The sequence below is a fragment of the Theropithecus gelada genome, unplaced genomic scaffold, assembly GCF_003255815.1.
Source record: "Theropithecus gelada isolate Dixy unplaced genomic scaffold, Tgel_1.0 HiC_scaffold_15883, whole genome shotgun sequence".
Classification (NCBI taxonomy): domain Eukaryota; kingdom Metazoa; phylum Chordata; class Mammalia; order Primates; family Cercopithecidae; genus Theropithecus; species Theropithecus gelada.
In genome coordinates this window covers 3,107,942-3,124,279 of record NW_020257640.1, presented here as the reverse complement: position 1 = coordinate 3,124,279, position 16,338 = coordinate 3,107,942, and the positions used below count along the sequence as shown (strand labels likewise).

Sequence of the window (16,338 nt, the reverse complement as noted above, 5' to 3'; positions counted from 1 at the left end):
GAGGCTAAGGCACGAGAATCGCTTGAACCCAGGAGGCAGAGGTTTCAGTGAGCTGACATCTTGCCATTGCACTCCAGCCTGGGTGACAGAGTGAGACTCCATCTCAAAAATAAAAATAAAATAAAATAAAAAAGCCTTGACCATTATGTGTTAAGATTAATTCATGTTATATATTCATGAGAAAAATGTTTAGATGTTCCCAGAAAAGATTTAAATTGTAAACCTAAACATGTATAATTGCCTAATTTGTAATGTCAGTAAAAATAACAGTATGAAGCTTAGTACAGGATATGTCACTTAAAATACATGACTCCAACCCCAGAAAAATTAGTAAAAGTGGCTCAAAAGTTCAGTAGTAACAAACAGAATTAGAATATTTTTAACCGAACAAAAGGCACAGTAATTTCCTAAGCGGTTTGCTGTCATGTTTAACTCCTTTTTTTGCCTTCCTGAAAGCAATTTTGAGCAAAGTAAGATGACAGTACTTACAAATTTAAAAGTAAATAGATGGAAGGAGAAAGTGTCAGACCTATAATGAAAATCAAGGAAAAAGCAAAGAGGCTTACCTACTGTTAATAAATCTCAGCAAGGACAGAAGAAATCTCCACGGCTTTATGTGAAATGAGAACAGTACAAACCCTAAAGATATTATTTCAGTGAATTTAATTTCTAATTGATTACCAGGGTAGTTATACAAGGACTACTCTTACCCTCTGTTCGAATTCTCTTTTCTCCGCTTTGTGCTTGCGAATGTGACATAAACACACACCATTTAATTTAGATACAAAGAAATGAGTAGGACCAATAATCAGTCTTCAACTGTAATTCAAGCAAGTCTCAGACAAGATGAGAAAAAAGTCAAGGAAGTTACCCAAACCGTACCAAAGCAAACAAAGTTTACATATGGTGACTTCAAATACAAAAAACAGTTGGAAAAACCTGTTTGGGAGGAAATCATCACTGAAACAGAAGGAAATTTGTACCATAAATATTAATAAAAGCAAGTTCAAGTACAGTCTGATTTAAAAAAAAAAAAAAAAAAAGATCAACCGGGAGGGGAGCAACACCTGCCATTCAGAAGGCTGTTACTGCCCTTGGGGAAGATTGGCCTAGTATTGACAAATTTTACATGTTTTTCAACAAAACTGAGATTAAGGACTATTAAATGGGATATGTACATTTTAGAAAATTGAACAATTATTTTAACAGCTTTATTGAAGTATAATTCACACATAAGAAATCATATTCAAAGTTTAAAATCTGATGTTAGTATGATGAATTACTTTGATTGCATTTCAAGTGTTATGCCAGCCCTACATTCCTAGGATAAACCCCACTTGGCAATGATATCCTTTATATATATTGATTGATTCACTTTGCTAAATTTTGTTTAGGATTTTCACATATGTGTTTATGAGGGATAGATCTCTGTAGTTTTCTTTCTTACGATATCATTTTCAGATTTTATCATGTCAGGGTCAAATTGGCTTCATTGAATGTGTTGAGAAAGTTCCATTTTCTGGAAGAGGCTGCATAATAATAATATTATTTCCTTTTTAAATGTTTGATAGAATTTGCAAATTAATTCATCTGGGGCAGGAGTCTTATTTATAAATAGGAAAGTTTTGAACTTTCAAATTCTTTAATAGATAAGGCAATTAAGGTTTTGTCTTTCTTCCTGAGCAAGATTTGGTAGTTTGTGTCTGTCAGCAAATTTATCCATTTCATCTAGATTGTTGAATTTATTGGCACAGAGTTTATAATATTCCCCATTTCTTTTTAATCTCTAGAATATGTAATAATGTTGCTTCTCTCATTCTTGGTATTGGTAACTTGTGTCTTCTTTTTTCCTTGATTAGTCTGCTAGTGGTTTATCAGTTTTAATTAAATATTTTAAAATAATGTAGGCCAGGCATGGGGGCCTGTAATCTCCGTGCTTTGGGAGATCAAGGTGGGAGGATTGTTTGAGGCCAGGAGTTCAAGTCCAGCCTGGGCAACATAGGCAGACCCCTGTCTCTACCAAAAGTTTAAAAATTAGCTGGGCTTTTTGGCATGCACCTGTAATCTTAACTACTCAGGAGGCTCAGGGAGAAGGATCAGTTGAGGCCAGGAGTTCAAAGTTACAGGACTATGATCAGGCCACTGCACTTCAGCCTGGGTGACAGAGCAAGACCCTGTCTCTTAACAACAACAAACAGTATGTATGCCAAATAAAACTTATGTCTTCAAGCTTGTATTACTTGTGGGCCATCGTTTGTCAACCAAGTCCTAAAGACAAAAACATGACCAAAAAATATTAAACATGATCACATTGCCATTCAAGTCCAAAGTCAACACATAGACATTATCCAATATGAAAAAACTCAGAGAATATAACATCTTCAAGACCTTCCTGGAAACATTTATTGAGTAGTAAAATTCAGCAAACCAGGAGATAAATCAGAATAACCGAAGAAGAATCCTGATAAAAAGCACTGAGAGTGAAGATTAAATCCTCTATATAGAAACAATTATTGACAACTATGAGAATTATAACTGCAGAATAAAATTAAAATAGTATAAACTTTGCCAAAGTAGAATAAATAATATAACTTAAAAAAAGAATGAAGCAAGGGACTAGTGGGAGGAAGTGTTTGAACCCTTAAAGTTTGAAACAATGTTAGACGTTAACGCAGTGCTTCTTAAGGTTTTCTTAATCTTTTTTCCTTTTTTTTTTATTTTTTTTTAATGAATAGCAGTCTTTTTTATCTTTTATTTCACTGGAAACCAGTTTAATTTTTTTCATTGAAAGTGGCATACGTACCATAATTACATTGTAATAAAATTATTGTGTCTGTATGTCTAGCCTTTTTAATGTTTATATACATGAATTTCAGAATGATTTTTACCTGCTTATAATGGTGATGATTTCTTTATGGATAGGACTGTGGCTAAAAACAATTTTTTTGTTCTTTTTATATTTTTCTATGTTGCTTGAATAACTTGTAATAAGCCTATATATATATAGAGAGAGAGAGACAGAGAGAGAGAGAGAGAGAGAGAGAACTTTCTCATTGCTCAAAAGATAAGTATCTTACTGTGAAAGTTTAGTGTTCCGAAACTGGAACAGTTTTTCATTTTGTGGTAATGATAATACTGAACCCCTAATGTCTGTATTATGGACAATATGAAATATAAGACTTTCTCTCATTAATTTTTTTTAAATGTTTTTTATGAAATTTAACTTCTTACTCCAGCCTTTTGAGTAAGTGTCCCATTTGAATCTTCTTCACTGGAGAATTAATGTATCAGTCAGAGTTCAGTCAGGGAAACAGAAAGCCCTTTTGGTATTTCAAACACAAGCAATTCAATTGAAGAAATTAGTTACATGGTTGTTGGAAATGCTGGGAAAGCAAAAGGGAGGAAACATGGTTATGGAGAAACAAACAGGAAGAAGGGGTAATGCCTAAAATTCAGATGCATGGGTCACCCGTGGGCTGGAGTCCACAAACCTACACCTGCTACTACACTGTTAGAGCTCTGTTTCCCTGACTGAACTCTGACTGATACATTAATTTTCCAGTGAAGAAAAGTCAGTCTGTATCTTGCAGAGAAGTACTGCTTTAATCAAGGATGGGACCATCTACAGGATGCTTTTTCTCACTATGCCCTATCCCCATAACTATTAAAGCAGCTGCCAGCAGCTACCAGTTTCCTGCTCTGCCTTTCTCCACTTTCTGATCTTCCACCAGTACCTTCTAAAAGCAGAACCTAAGGCAAAATAATCTAGAAAATGGAATTTGTTTATCATAGCCCTTGCAAAACATAGGGCACAGGACAGGATTGGGCCTATGACAGCTCGCACATTAAATTGTATATATGTAATCGTATATATTTATAGTTTTAAAAAGTTAAGCTTTGCGTTTGTAGTTCTTAAGAACTTTAAAACATATCCAAAGCACTTTTTAATCATCAAAATGATTAGACATCTTGTAAATGAACTAGGAATGGGAGCATAAAAAATGGTAGCTGGACACAGTCCTGTCCCTAATGAGTATGCACTAAATAAACTTTTTTTTCCCTTCATAATAAGCAGTGGTGGAGAATACTGGAACTGTTGTCATACTTAAAATGTTGAAATGCTCTTTTGACTGACAGATGGTACTGGGACTATCAGATCTATTACTTTCTCCACCAGTCTCTTCATGTACATATCCTTATCTCTGTTCCAAAGTATTCAGAGGATTAACATCATTATTCTAATGTGGAAATACAAAACAATGATGAACTTTAATGTATTACCTCCCTCTTAGAGGAAATACTTTCTTAGGAAAATTCAACTTGAAGTTTAAAAATCATGGTAATATTTCTCATTTTTCCATTAAAATCTCATAAAAGTGTCATTCAATTCATATTTACTGATCTTTATCCATGGAAAATAGTCTTAAAATTGCTTGCTTAACTATGGAAACTGGCATTTGGCTGATTTTATATGCATTCGTTATCTATATTTGTATATGGTTACATTTGATATACCTCAAATTTATGTTCATTCACAGTTAAGTAATGAGAATGTCTCAAATAAATGCTCTGAGAACTTTTATTAACAAATTTCATCTGAACACATTGGTGTATACCTCAGAAGAAGATCAGTTTCTCTGTATCAACGATTTCCCTCTAGACAAATCAGCTTGAAAACAAATCTCCTAGTGCCAAACCCCCACCATTTTTCTGCCTCAGTTCCTTCCTCTAAACAAAAATCTGGAGCTGTTCTGTGTCTGGACATGGAGGTAGTTGAACACATCTTTCTTCATGAATGGGAGAAATGTAACTAAGCTTCATTCATCCAGGCAGAATTGGAATGTTGTCCAGTCTTTTTATTCTATGCTTCCTTTTCTCTGCTAGAAATGTCTTGTCTCTTAGGAAATTATACTATAATCATGTTATGTGTTGTCATTGTATCTTATAGTTCTCTTTAAGACTTTATTGTTGTGCATATTTATATATTTCAGTGGGAGAACTGAAGTCCAGTCAGTTCAGTATGGCAAAGAAAAAGCAAATAAAGACAGGGTATTTGCAAGGTAAGCCAAATCTGTTTCATTGTCTGAATTTTTTTAAAAGATGGATTGAGTTTACTAAAATTTTTCTAAATATTTTTTCTTAAGTTTTTCTAAATATTTCAAATTTTTGATTACAGAATTATCACTATTCTTTAACAGTAAATAATGTTGAGGGAATGATAAACTAGCTTGTCTAGTTTATTGATTCATTTTTTATATGAACATTAATAGTGTGCCAGGCATTGCAGCTCTGAATAGGCTGATCAGATATTATGTTATTAATATAATATTTTGTTCAAGGTTGCTTTCCTTTTTTAAACATTTTTGAGAAATATAGTGACTTATTTCATGTTATCAAGCCATTTCCATATTTATTTAAATTATATTGTTAAGAGATAAGTTGTTTTATTTTTGTTTACCATTTATTGTCTTTATTTCTTTAGGGTCTATCATAGTCAATTTGCTCTTCTTTTTTTGTTGTTGTTTTTGTTTTGAGACGGAGTCTTACTCTGTTACCTAGGCTGGAGTGCAGTGGCCCAATCTCAGCTCACTGCAACCTCCGCCTTCTGGGTTAAAGCAATTCTCCTGCCTCAGCCTCCCTAGTAGCTGGGATTACGCATGCCACCACACCTGGCTAATAGTTTTATATTTTTAGTAGAGATGGGGTTTCACCATGTCAGCCAGGCTGGTCTTGAACTCCTGACCTCAGGTGGTCCCCCCACCTCAGCCTCCCAAAGTGCTGGGATTACAGGCATGAGCCACCACTCCTGACCTAGCTGATTTGCTTTTTAACAAGTGAAATAACATGATAAGATCTATGTTTTAGAAAATAGTATTATGAGCAACGATAGAGAATGGATTAGAAAGGAAAGCCTCGTTACCCAGAAACTAATTATAAGGTAATTGCAGTAATCCAAGTGAAAATAATAAAGGCCTGAACAAAAACATTGGTAATGGAATGGAAAATAGGGAACAAATTTAAGGAATGTTTTGTAGGCAGAACTAGCAGAATCTGATGACCAACTGGACACAGGTGTGTTAGAGACAAGAGTCTGTTTTCAGTGAAAATTACTTTGAGAGGCTAAGTCTTTTAATTAGTTATGTGCTTGGCATCTACTGCTATTAGAGGCTTGAGTTTTAATAAAGAGAACTAGAAAGTTTGCTTTTGATTTCACTCTGTTTAAATTTTGTTCTTAAGCCTTTATCTAACAGACCTTCTTTGTGTTTCCAGAGTAAAGGGAGTTTTGTGTTCTTGGTTTTTTTCTTCCTCCTTCCAAAAGTGGAAATTGCTTTTTTCCCCTAGTAATGTAAGTGATAGCTCATTATGTTTAAATACTCCAACAGTATCAAAGAACATAAAGAAAATTTATCATCCAAAGACAACTTTTTAAAAAAAATTTTATACTCATTATTCAGGATTTTTCTATGCATATACTCATAGAGACATTTTTATATGTGTGTATGTTTGTTTTGAAATTGTTTTATACTATTTGTTGTTTGTTTTTATCATTTAACATATCATGCACATTTTCTTTGCCGTTCAAAAATCTAGTCATTTATAATAGCAATAAATCTTTTAACAGTTAAATACTTTAATTGTAAACTATAAACTTAACTTTTAGGATTCCTGCCTTTACTGAGCCACGTCCCTGCCTCCAGAGTAGTTGTTGCTAAGACTTTGTAAGGATATCACAGTAATATGTGACATACAGCTTACATTTAGTAGTCTAGTATATGAGGAAATAATAGTTTAATACGTTGTGAATTAACATTAATAGAAGAGCCATAAATGGTAACTTAATCTTTATTTTAAAAATCAAATGCTTGAGATAATATACTTTATTTTCATTCTGTTGTGACTGATAGGAAAATTTGCACTGCATTGTGAGGGGGTTGGACCAAATGGTGTCATGAGTTGTCTTCAAATCAAAAAATCCTATAATTTAAACCTGTGATGATGGAAAACCTTCACACCTAAATTACTTTGAATTCACTTATGGAAAATGAAATCTGAGTCAGTGTATTGTTTTTAAAAACCAATAACATTTCTTAAAATATTTTTCTGATTCTTAGTGTTGTAACACCATAACAATGTACTTAAAACTTTTTTATTCCTCTCTTAACAAGCGTCTTCTTTCTTGCTTGACTTTTATAAAAAGTATAGAACATGTGATTTGATCACTAGTTGTATGTAGTATATCCTAATATGAATACCAGATCATAGGTGTATTTATATATTAAGTTAATATCACATATAAATGGTTTCTTTATAAGTGTTAATGTTTTAATATTTTGATCATATCAGATTTTAGAAATAAGCAGAGTTATACCTGCATTTAGTTGTTCATTTTGTGTATTCATTATTAAAATGTATAGTTGTTTAATAGGTTATTTTATAAAACAAAGAGCCATTATTCAGTGAATAGTAGAGGTAAAATTTCAATATTATAAGCCTCAAACAACTCTCCTATTCCTTTTGTTTTTCTGGAATTGTGTGATTCCTCTGAAATAATAAGGTATCAGCTACAATGAGGTTGTAATAGTACTGGGCTGTTTAATGATCTCTCTTCCTCTGAAAGATGAAGCTTTTCTGGGATTGTTTTTCTAATATGTTAGGATCTAATTGTAATAAACAGATATATGCCTACCAAAATTCTCTAATGGTTTTAGTAATTATTAAGTTATTTTATTAAAGTACCAGATAATTCTAGAGTTCTTTTTTTTCCTTTGGGTTTCAGTTGGCAATATGAATAGATAGAAAAGGCTCCTCCTTAAACTTTTCATATAATAATTTTTTAGCAATCATTAAATGTTTTTTCTTTTTTCTGATTATCACCGCTTCGTGTTTGCCTCAGCAGCACGTATACTGATTATCACCTCTTCAAATTGCTTTCACATTTTGCAGTTGTCATATATCTAAGAAAAGAGAAAAACAATGTTCTCATACAATAGAAAAATAAGGTGCCCTGCACAGAAAAGAAGCTTACCACATCGCAAACACACTGATGCTGTGTGGTATTTTTTTCTCTGAAATTTCCACACTCAACAGGAAACATAGACAGCAAGCTTGAGTGGGCGGTTCCCTGAGGTTAAAACTGTTAATAAAATAAAATACATGAAGTTTGGTTTTAAGTTCAAAGTGTCCAGCCATGTTTAGTCCATTAACAGCAATAAAGTGTTCTGACGCTTCAGACTAGGTGAGTGTGCTGGAATTTTTTTTCTTCAAATGACTTTTTCCAGCTTTTAGAAAATGAAAGTAGTTGATCTACTGATTACAGTTAGTGAACTTTCATACAGCTTACATTTCGTAGTTTAATATTTGAGGAAATAATAGTTTATTACATGATAAATTAGCATTAATAGAGCTGTAAATATTAATCTTTATTTTAAAAATCAAATGCATGAGATAATATACTTTATTTTCATTCTGTTGTGACTGATAAGAAAATTTGCACTGCAATATGAGAGGGTCGAACTAAATGGTGTCATGAATTGTCTTCAAATCAAAAAATCCTATAATTTAAACCTGTGATAATGGGAAACGTTCACACCTAAATTACTTTGAATTCAGTTACGGAAAATGAAATCTGAGTCAATGTATCTTTTTTAAAACTAATAACATTCCATGTCTTAGAAAATGCCTACAAGTTTTTTGATTAAGGAAATGTCATTAGGCCAAACTAAAAAAGTTTTAGCTATGAATTGCTGAAATGATAGGACACTTGTGTAGTTTAGATTCATAAGTAACTTAAATTTTTTGTGGTTTAGTAAAATTAATAGGCTAAAACATTGCCCTGAAAATTTGGATATTCATAAATCATAAAATTCAGGAGGTAGGGAGAGACCTATGGGTCATATTGTGCTAATAAATTTATGCATTTAGATACAGAAACATAAGAGGTTTGCCTAATAAGCCACATCTAGAATTCAGAGTCCTTATTATTTTAATGCTTCCTACTGTACACATAATAATGATTTATTCAGTTCTCTTTGGTCAGTGTTATTGTGCGTTTTAGTCCAACCTTTCTTTTTACACGTTTAACATATTGGAAAGGAAATTCTAGTAGATAGTGAAACTTCAAACTTCGTGAGATCATTATGTATCAGAATTCTAATGTTATTAAGTTTTAATGTAATCAGATGAGTTAATATAGCGTTTGCTTTGTGCCTTCCTTGGTAATTGTTTTATTTTTTTTAGCCATACAGAAGTGTATACATAGTACATGATGAGAGGAAAATATCCCAATGAGCTAAAAAGCAAGTCCAATACTACCTGCAATTCTTTATCATTATAGGAAAATCTGAAAATAAATCCAAATTCACACAACAAAAGCCCATAATTCCTATTAACTATAACCAAAAATAGTCTTCATTTTTAAATTTTAATCAAATAGGTATTTCTACCTAAATGTTTATGATCTGATTTTTGTAGGAAGACAACAGGATGTTTCATTTTTTGTAAATTGTGCTATAATGGAAAATATATATAATTTTTATATGCTTCAGTTAATTACTGAAATATAATACTGTTTACAAGATGATTTATTATATACTTTATATATGTAGCTTAAATTATTAGCCTCCACATTAACTCTCCACGTTGTAAAGCCAGGCATTTAAAGGATAACATATATTTTCAGCTAATTTTGTCCATTATCTGAATTTGCATATAAAAATACTTTACTTGTTAACATTCCTAAAATTCTAAGGGTTTATGATCTCTGCATAGATCAATATCTTTTGATCTGAATGAATCAATATCAAAATCTTTCTCTCTCTCTCTTTCTCTGTTTCTCTCTCTTTCTCTCTTTCTTTCTTTCTTTTTTTTTGAGACAGGGTTTTACTCCTATCACCCAGGCTGTAATGCAGTGGTGCTAGCACAGCTCACTGCAGTCTCAAATTCCTGGGCTCAAGTGATCCTCTGACTTCAGCCTCCCAAGTAGCTTGGACTACAGGCACCTGCCATCATACCCAGCTAATTTATTTTTTATAGAGACAGAGTCTCCTTATGTTGCCCAAGCTGGTCTCAAACTCCTAAGTTCCAGTGATCCTCCCATCTGGGCCTCCCAAAGTGCTGGGATTACAGTCCTGAGCCACCCCGCCCAGCCAAGATCTTTTTTCAAAACATCACTTAGTTTTCATCTTTATCATTAGGATACCTGATAATATATAGATGGGTAACAAAAGATATCCTTTTACTCCCCACCAATAAACAGAATTGTTAACCCTCCAAAATGTTTTTGGAAAAAAGGGAAAAATCCACTAACCTACTATATGTAAAAAATTGTTTAAATAGATAAAATATAATATGCATAATTATTTTTCTTCTGTATTCATTGAGGCAGAGGACTGGAATTTAGATATAGAAGCATTCAGGAGATAATGTGCTAGGAATTATTTAATACAGCCCAAGATAAGCTAGTGTTCCAGATACTCTGGAATAGAAGTAGGTAGTATCTGTCTTATCAGTAACATATGAGAAAACGTTTGGTAGCAGACCCTTCCCTTTTTACCTTTCTCCTTCCTTTTCTTGTTTCTTCTGTTTTTGCTCATCCTTCTTATTCTCTTATTCTTTCTAGCCTATCCTTCCTTTATTCTTCATGTAAAACCAGTGTACATTCTTAGGAAGTTATTTGGTAAATAACCTCTAAATGCATTAATTTTTTACAAGTAAACTCTCTATGTTGCTCGTCTAGAACATAATCTATGAAAACAAATGTAGGATTTGATTCATAGTTTGGGATATAAAAATAAAACTTTTAACATATTATTTAATTTATTTCTGCAGATCCCCAAGTAAGCCCTTGGCACGGAAATTAATGGATTGGGAAGTAGTAAGCAGAAATTCAATATCTGATGACAGGTTAGAAACACAAAGCCTTCCATCACGATCTCCACCGGGAACTCCTAATCAGTAAGTGTGAATTCTGTGACCAACATCAGGTGTGAATTTTGCTAATTTCTAATTATTGGCTGTATATTTTTATGCCTAAGATAAAGATACGCAAAAATTGAGTTCTTTCGGTGAAACATGATTTTTGTTGCTCCAGAGCATTATTTTCTCTTCGCCTGCTGCTCATTGCAGAAGCAACACGGTATAGACTTGCGGGATGAGAGTAGCACATTGAATAAGGACCCCCCACTCTCAACTTTCCTCAACAGTTAACTTTCGCAGTTAGGAGTTCCTGATAAATGAAGATCTGTTAGACTTAAAATCTCATATGATTGTTGTTGACATACTCACTTTTCATGTGGATTCCCAGCAGAATTTCTAGGGGAGCATATATTGTTTGAAAATGCTTTGCAAGTGATTGTGATTCTCTGAAACCCCCACCTCAGCCATGGCTTCAGCATGTTCTATGGCCTAGGAAAAGGGGTTTCCAGCACCAGTCCCTACAAGTTTAGCTCTCCCTGAGCTAAAAAGCACTGTGTGATTCAGCACTCACCGTATATGTACTTCAGTCTGACATTGCTCACAAAAGTTGTATGTTTTGGTGTAAATGATTGTAAGATCATAAATTAGCCAAATGTACTAGCCAAAGATGTTGATTATCTTAATTTGATAATATTACAAATGTTGTATGTAATTAAGATAATGGTAAACAAATGTGTGCCAACATATTAACATACTTTATTAACTCATAAGGTTCACTTATACTTGAATGTTGGTATGCAATATAATATTTGAAGATGTCTTTTTTCATAAATGTTTTATGCACATTAATGTTTAATAAATTTGCACAAAATTCTAAACGTGGCTGGGTGTGGTGGCTCATTCCTGTAATCCCAGCACTTTGGGAGGCCGAGGCTCGTGGATTCCTTAAGGTCAGGAGTGCAAGACCAGCCGGGTCAACATGGTGAAACCCCATCTTTACAAAAACACAGGAAAATTAGCTGAGCATGGTGATGTGCACCTGTCAGGTGGGTGGGGCAGGGATTGTTTGAACCCGGGAGGCAGAGGTTGCGGTGAGTTGAGATCACGCCACTGCACTTCATCCTCGGTCACGGAGTGAGACCCTATCTCAAAAAAAAAAAAAAAATCTAACAGCTACAGCATTGAAGCCTGTTATCAGCTGAGGAATAAACTTTACCATATCGGAACAGTTTATACATAAACAGTTTGGTTCACAGAGCTTTAATACTTATATGTTAAAGTTACTCCTAGAAAAAAATGGACTTAGTAATTTCTATCTTGCCAATTTCAGGTTGCTTTTATCATTTTTTCTCATAAATGATTGCATATATTCAAAGCCTCATTAGGTTGTGTGAAGAAAATTCAGACCTTGTTTTTCTCTTCCCTTTTGCAACCAGCCATTTCTTCATTTATACCAGCAACATTAAAAAACAATAGCAAGTTATAGAAAATGTAAGATATTTAAGCCAAAGTACTCAAGTAATTAATTAATTAGCAGTAGCTCTGATTAAGTTTTCTGGTTAATGAAACAATTTTAGATACAACCTAAAAAGATTTTTTAACATTCTGAAGAGATAGTACAAAGTGGTGGTTAAGAGCATGGGCCCTGTAATCACTGTATGCTTGACCTTGGGCAAGTTAATTAATCTCTGTCTCATTTTTCTCATCTACAAAATTATATTTATAATAATGTCTTTCTTATAGTACTGTTACGAGGATTAAATGAAATGCCTAGAGCAATGTCTGACACATACATAAGTACTGAAATATTGTAATTAAAAATTATAATAACACTACTTTGTGTGACTGTCAAGAGGATGGCAATAGAATTCAGTATCTATTCTAAGGATTCAAAGAAAGTCCCGTAAATAAAAGCATTTATAATGATTAAAAAATAATTCAGACTAGAATGTATTTCTAAATCATTTATTCTAATCCCTTTATTTTATAAATGCTGAATAAGACAAAATCGTAGTGACTGACACCTAGAAACATTAAGGCACTTAGAGATAGTAGGTGACTTTACGGGTAGAATCCTTGGCAGATTGTTGACTGTTAACTCAGATCACTGACTTCCCATTCTCTGTTCTCTCTGTTTATATCACACTGTCTTTTTCAGAGATTGCTTAGTCAACATGGCTTGACTTAAAAACACATACCCACTTTCTGATGCAACCATATATTAAGAAACTTGGAAATTTTTTTTAAAAAATTTAAAAAATTTTTAAAAAGCATATTTTAATTCAGTTTTTCTCCCTCTTTATTTAGTCGAAATTCTGCATTCACGCAGGAAGGAACCCGGTTACGACCATCTTCAGTTGGTCATTTGGTAGACCATATGGTTCATACTTCCCCAAGCGAAGTGTTTGTGAATCAGAGATCTCCGTCATCAACACAAGCTAATAGCATTGTTCTGGAATCATCACCGTAAGAGCTTTTTTATTTTGCTTCCTCACTCTGTGTTTTCAATGCCTCAAATTGCTTTATTTAAAATAATCTGGGAAATTAGGATATTTGATACAAGATTTTAATTATGCAACTTTTCAAAATTTATATATTTGCAATTATGCTCATTTGTTCCTAAGAGTTTGTGTTGCCTCTCCCTCCCCCACTCAGTCACTATGTTGTTATTTTGTTGACTTAGGTCTTCAATTTTTAGTGTATAAACTCAAATATTTCTGCAGATAATGTAGCACTCTGGTCAAGGAGGAGGGTAAAGTAGAACTTTCTTAATATTTTTAAAGGAAAAGAACCATAAGTATGAGTAAAAAGTGTTGAGAAAATTAAAATACTTACAAGGTATGTAGATAGGTAAGAAGATTTTTGAATTTACCTATGTAGATAGGTAAGAAGATTTATTTCTTGAGAAGGAGAAATTGGTGTAAAATATAGTGAATGTGATCAAGGGTAAAGAGTGGGCCCAAGAGTGGTAGGTGGAGGAGAGTACAGGTGTAGGGTCATGTTTGTCCCTGGGTAGGGTAAACCAAGGAAGACTGGCTGAGCTATCAAAACAAGTAAGAGTTCAGCCTGCATGATGTATATCTTGGTAAAACATTTTGATTGTGTGTATATATTATTTAAAATGGAGAAATAGGACAAATACACACTGTACAATGATACCTGTGGGGAATTAGTTGGCAAGAAATAAGATTGATGGGAGATTTAATGTTTTATTACTTTAGAATTTATACTTCTAAACTTTCCGGTTGATTTTTAATAATTATGTATGTTTTAATTTGGAAACTTTAAAAAGTATAGTAATTAAGGACATGATTGAAATATTGATTTGATTTTAAAATTACATACTTTCATGACATAAAAATGAACCATATGCAGGAATCACGAAAGCCTAATTATTACAAACCAAAACCAATATAACTCTTGAGGCCTAACAAAATTATCTTTATCTATTTTTAAAGGGCCTTTTCCAAAGAAAGACATATAAACACAATTGAATATTTCCACATGTAAATTTTATAGATTCACAAACCCCCAAATCACTTGCTGATATGGTTTGGCTCTGTGTCCTCACCCAGATCTTACCTTGAATTGTAATCTCCAGGTGTCAAGGGCAGGACCAAGTAAAGGTAGTTGAATCATGGGGGTCATTTCCTCTTTCCATCATGCTGTTCTTGTGATAATGAATGAGTCTTACAAGATCTGATGGTTTTATAAGTGTCTGGCATTTCCCCTGCGTGCGCTCATTTTCTCTCCTGCCACCCTGTGAAGAGGTGCCTTCCACCATGATTGTAAATTTCCTTAGGCCTCCCCAGCCATGTGTAACTGTAAGTCAACTAAACCTCTTTTCTTTATAAATTACCCAGTCTCAGGTGTTTTTTCATAGCAGCATGAGAATGGACTAATACATTTGCCATCTCAAAACACCTTTATTCTACTTTCCTGACTTGAGTGGAGAAGCAAGTTCAGGGTAACTTGGAACTGTGAAGAGTTTTTGCTTCTTCTGTCTTGTGCACAAGATTATAAAATGCTTGGAGTCTCTTTGGACATGTATTTTATAAGGCTTATGTGTTTGTATTCCATTTTGAATCTATAATACTGCATTTGACATTCAACCGGTTTTTAACCTTAAGAATAGTGAGAGAGTTCCGAAAAGATAAGCTTAATAATAATAACTAACTTAGTTGCTTACAGTCACTTTTACATAAATTCTCTCACTGTTCTATTCAGGAGAATTCAGTGAAGTAGGAAAGATATGTAATATCCATTTTATAGATAAGAAAGCCACACTTAGAACACTTGTCCCAATTTACAGAACAAAAACTCAGGCTTTCTCTAGCAGTCAGCCAGGAGAACTTTGTATTCCAAACAAGATGTTATAGATGTTCTTTGATTTGCAATTTAGATAAAATACTTTGCAACTTGGAATCCATAGATTTTAGTTTTTCTATTGTCCAAATGTGAAAAGAATTTAAATGATATATTGGATTAAGCACAGAACATTTCAACATGTAATGAAATAGATTTTTTTTAAGGTTTTTCACATATTCCTTTTTTTAATTGTCAGATAAAATCATCTTACCAATTCTTTATTTAAGTGAGTACAGGAGGTTGCTTATACTGTTTAGAATAAAGTTATCATTTATAGGCTAGGGATAAAGGAGACCACAGTCTACAACACAGCATGTGAATTGGATGGTTAAATTTATTAGGATACAAATTTCTAAAGGCGGCAACAGAGAGCTGCATTAACTGCAAAATAAGTTTTTTTCACTGCTGTTGTTGAAGCATTTATAAGAAAATTTAAAGCTGACTGGACTGAAATAAATTGTGCACATTTTTTCACATATCTTGATTGACATTTCTAACAAACCTTTTGCTACTATGTGACAATATATTGCTCTGTTACCAGCATAGTACACTTGAATATAACATTTTCATTATTTACCCTCCACTTAACATTTTTCAAAATGTCAAATTGCCAAGTGTGGTGGTGTGTACCTGTTGTCCCGGCTTACTCAGGAGGCTGAGGCAGAAGGATCACTAGAGCCCAGGAGTTAGAGGATGTGTTGCTCCGTAATGGCACCTGTGGATGGTCACTGCACCTCATCCTGGACAATACAGCAAGACACCATCTTTTAGAAACCAAAAGCAAAAAAAAGGTCAAAGTTTAAGATAAGCAAGTTATTTTTGGTAAAAAGCCCCAATATGAACGTGGGGCATTTGGAACACTTTTAGAATTATATTGCCATCTCTCCTTTCTCTTAACAACCAAAAGTTAACACGAGTAGTACTTTTTTTTTAATGTGGGTAGAATTTTTTTTTTTTTTTTTTTTTTGAAGGGGTCTCCACCTTGTCCCCCAGGCTTGGGTTCAGTGGGCCGATTCCCGCTTCCTGCAAGCTCCGCCTCCCCGGTTCACGCCATTC

General features: G+C 33.5%; 1 protein-coding gene across 2 annotated transcripts in view; it reads left to right on the top strand.

The window, feature by feature from the left end:
- Positions 1-16,338, top strand: part of LOC112617128 (tyrosine-protein phosphatase non-receptor type 4) — a 223,098-nt gene that overhangs the window by 166,676 nt on the left and 40,084 nt on the right. For both annotated transcript variants that reach the window (XM_025373857.1, XM_025373856.1), the window contains 3 exons: positions 4,992-5,060; positions 10,828-10,953; positions 13,222-13,380. In XM_025373857.1, coding sequence (XP_025229642.1) covers positions 4,992-5,060; positions 10,828-10,953; positions 13,222-13,380 — 354 coding nt within the window. The remainder of the gene's footprint in view (positions 1-4,991; positions 5,061-10,827; positions 10,954-13,221; positions 13,381-16,338) is intronic.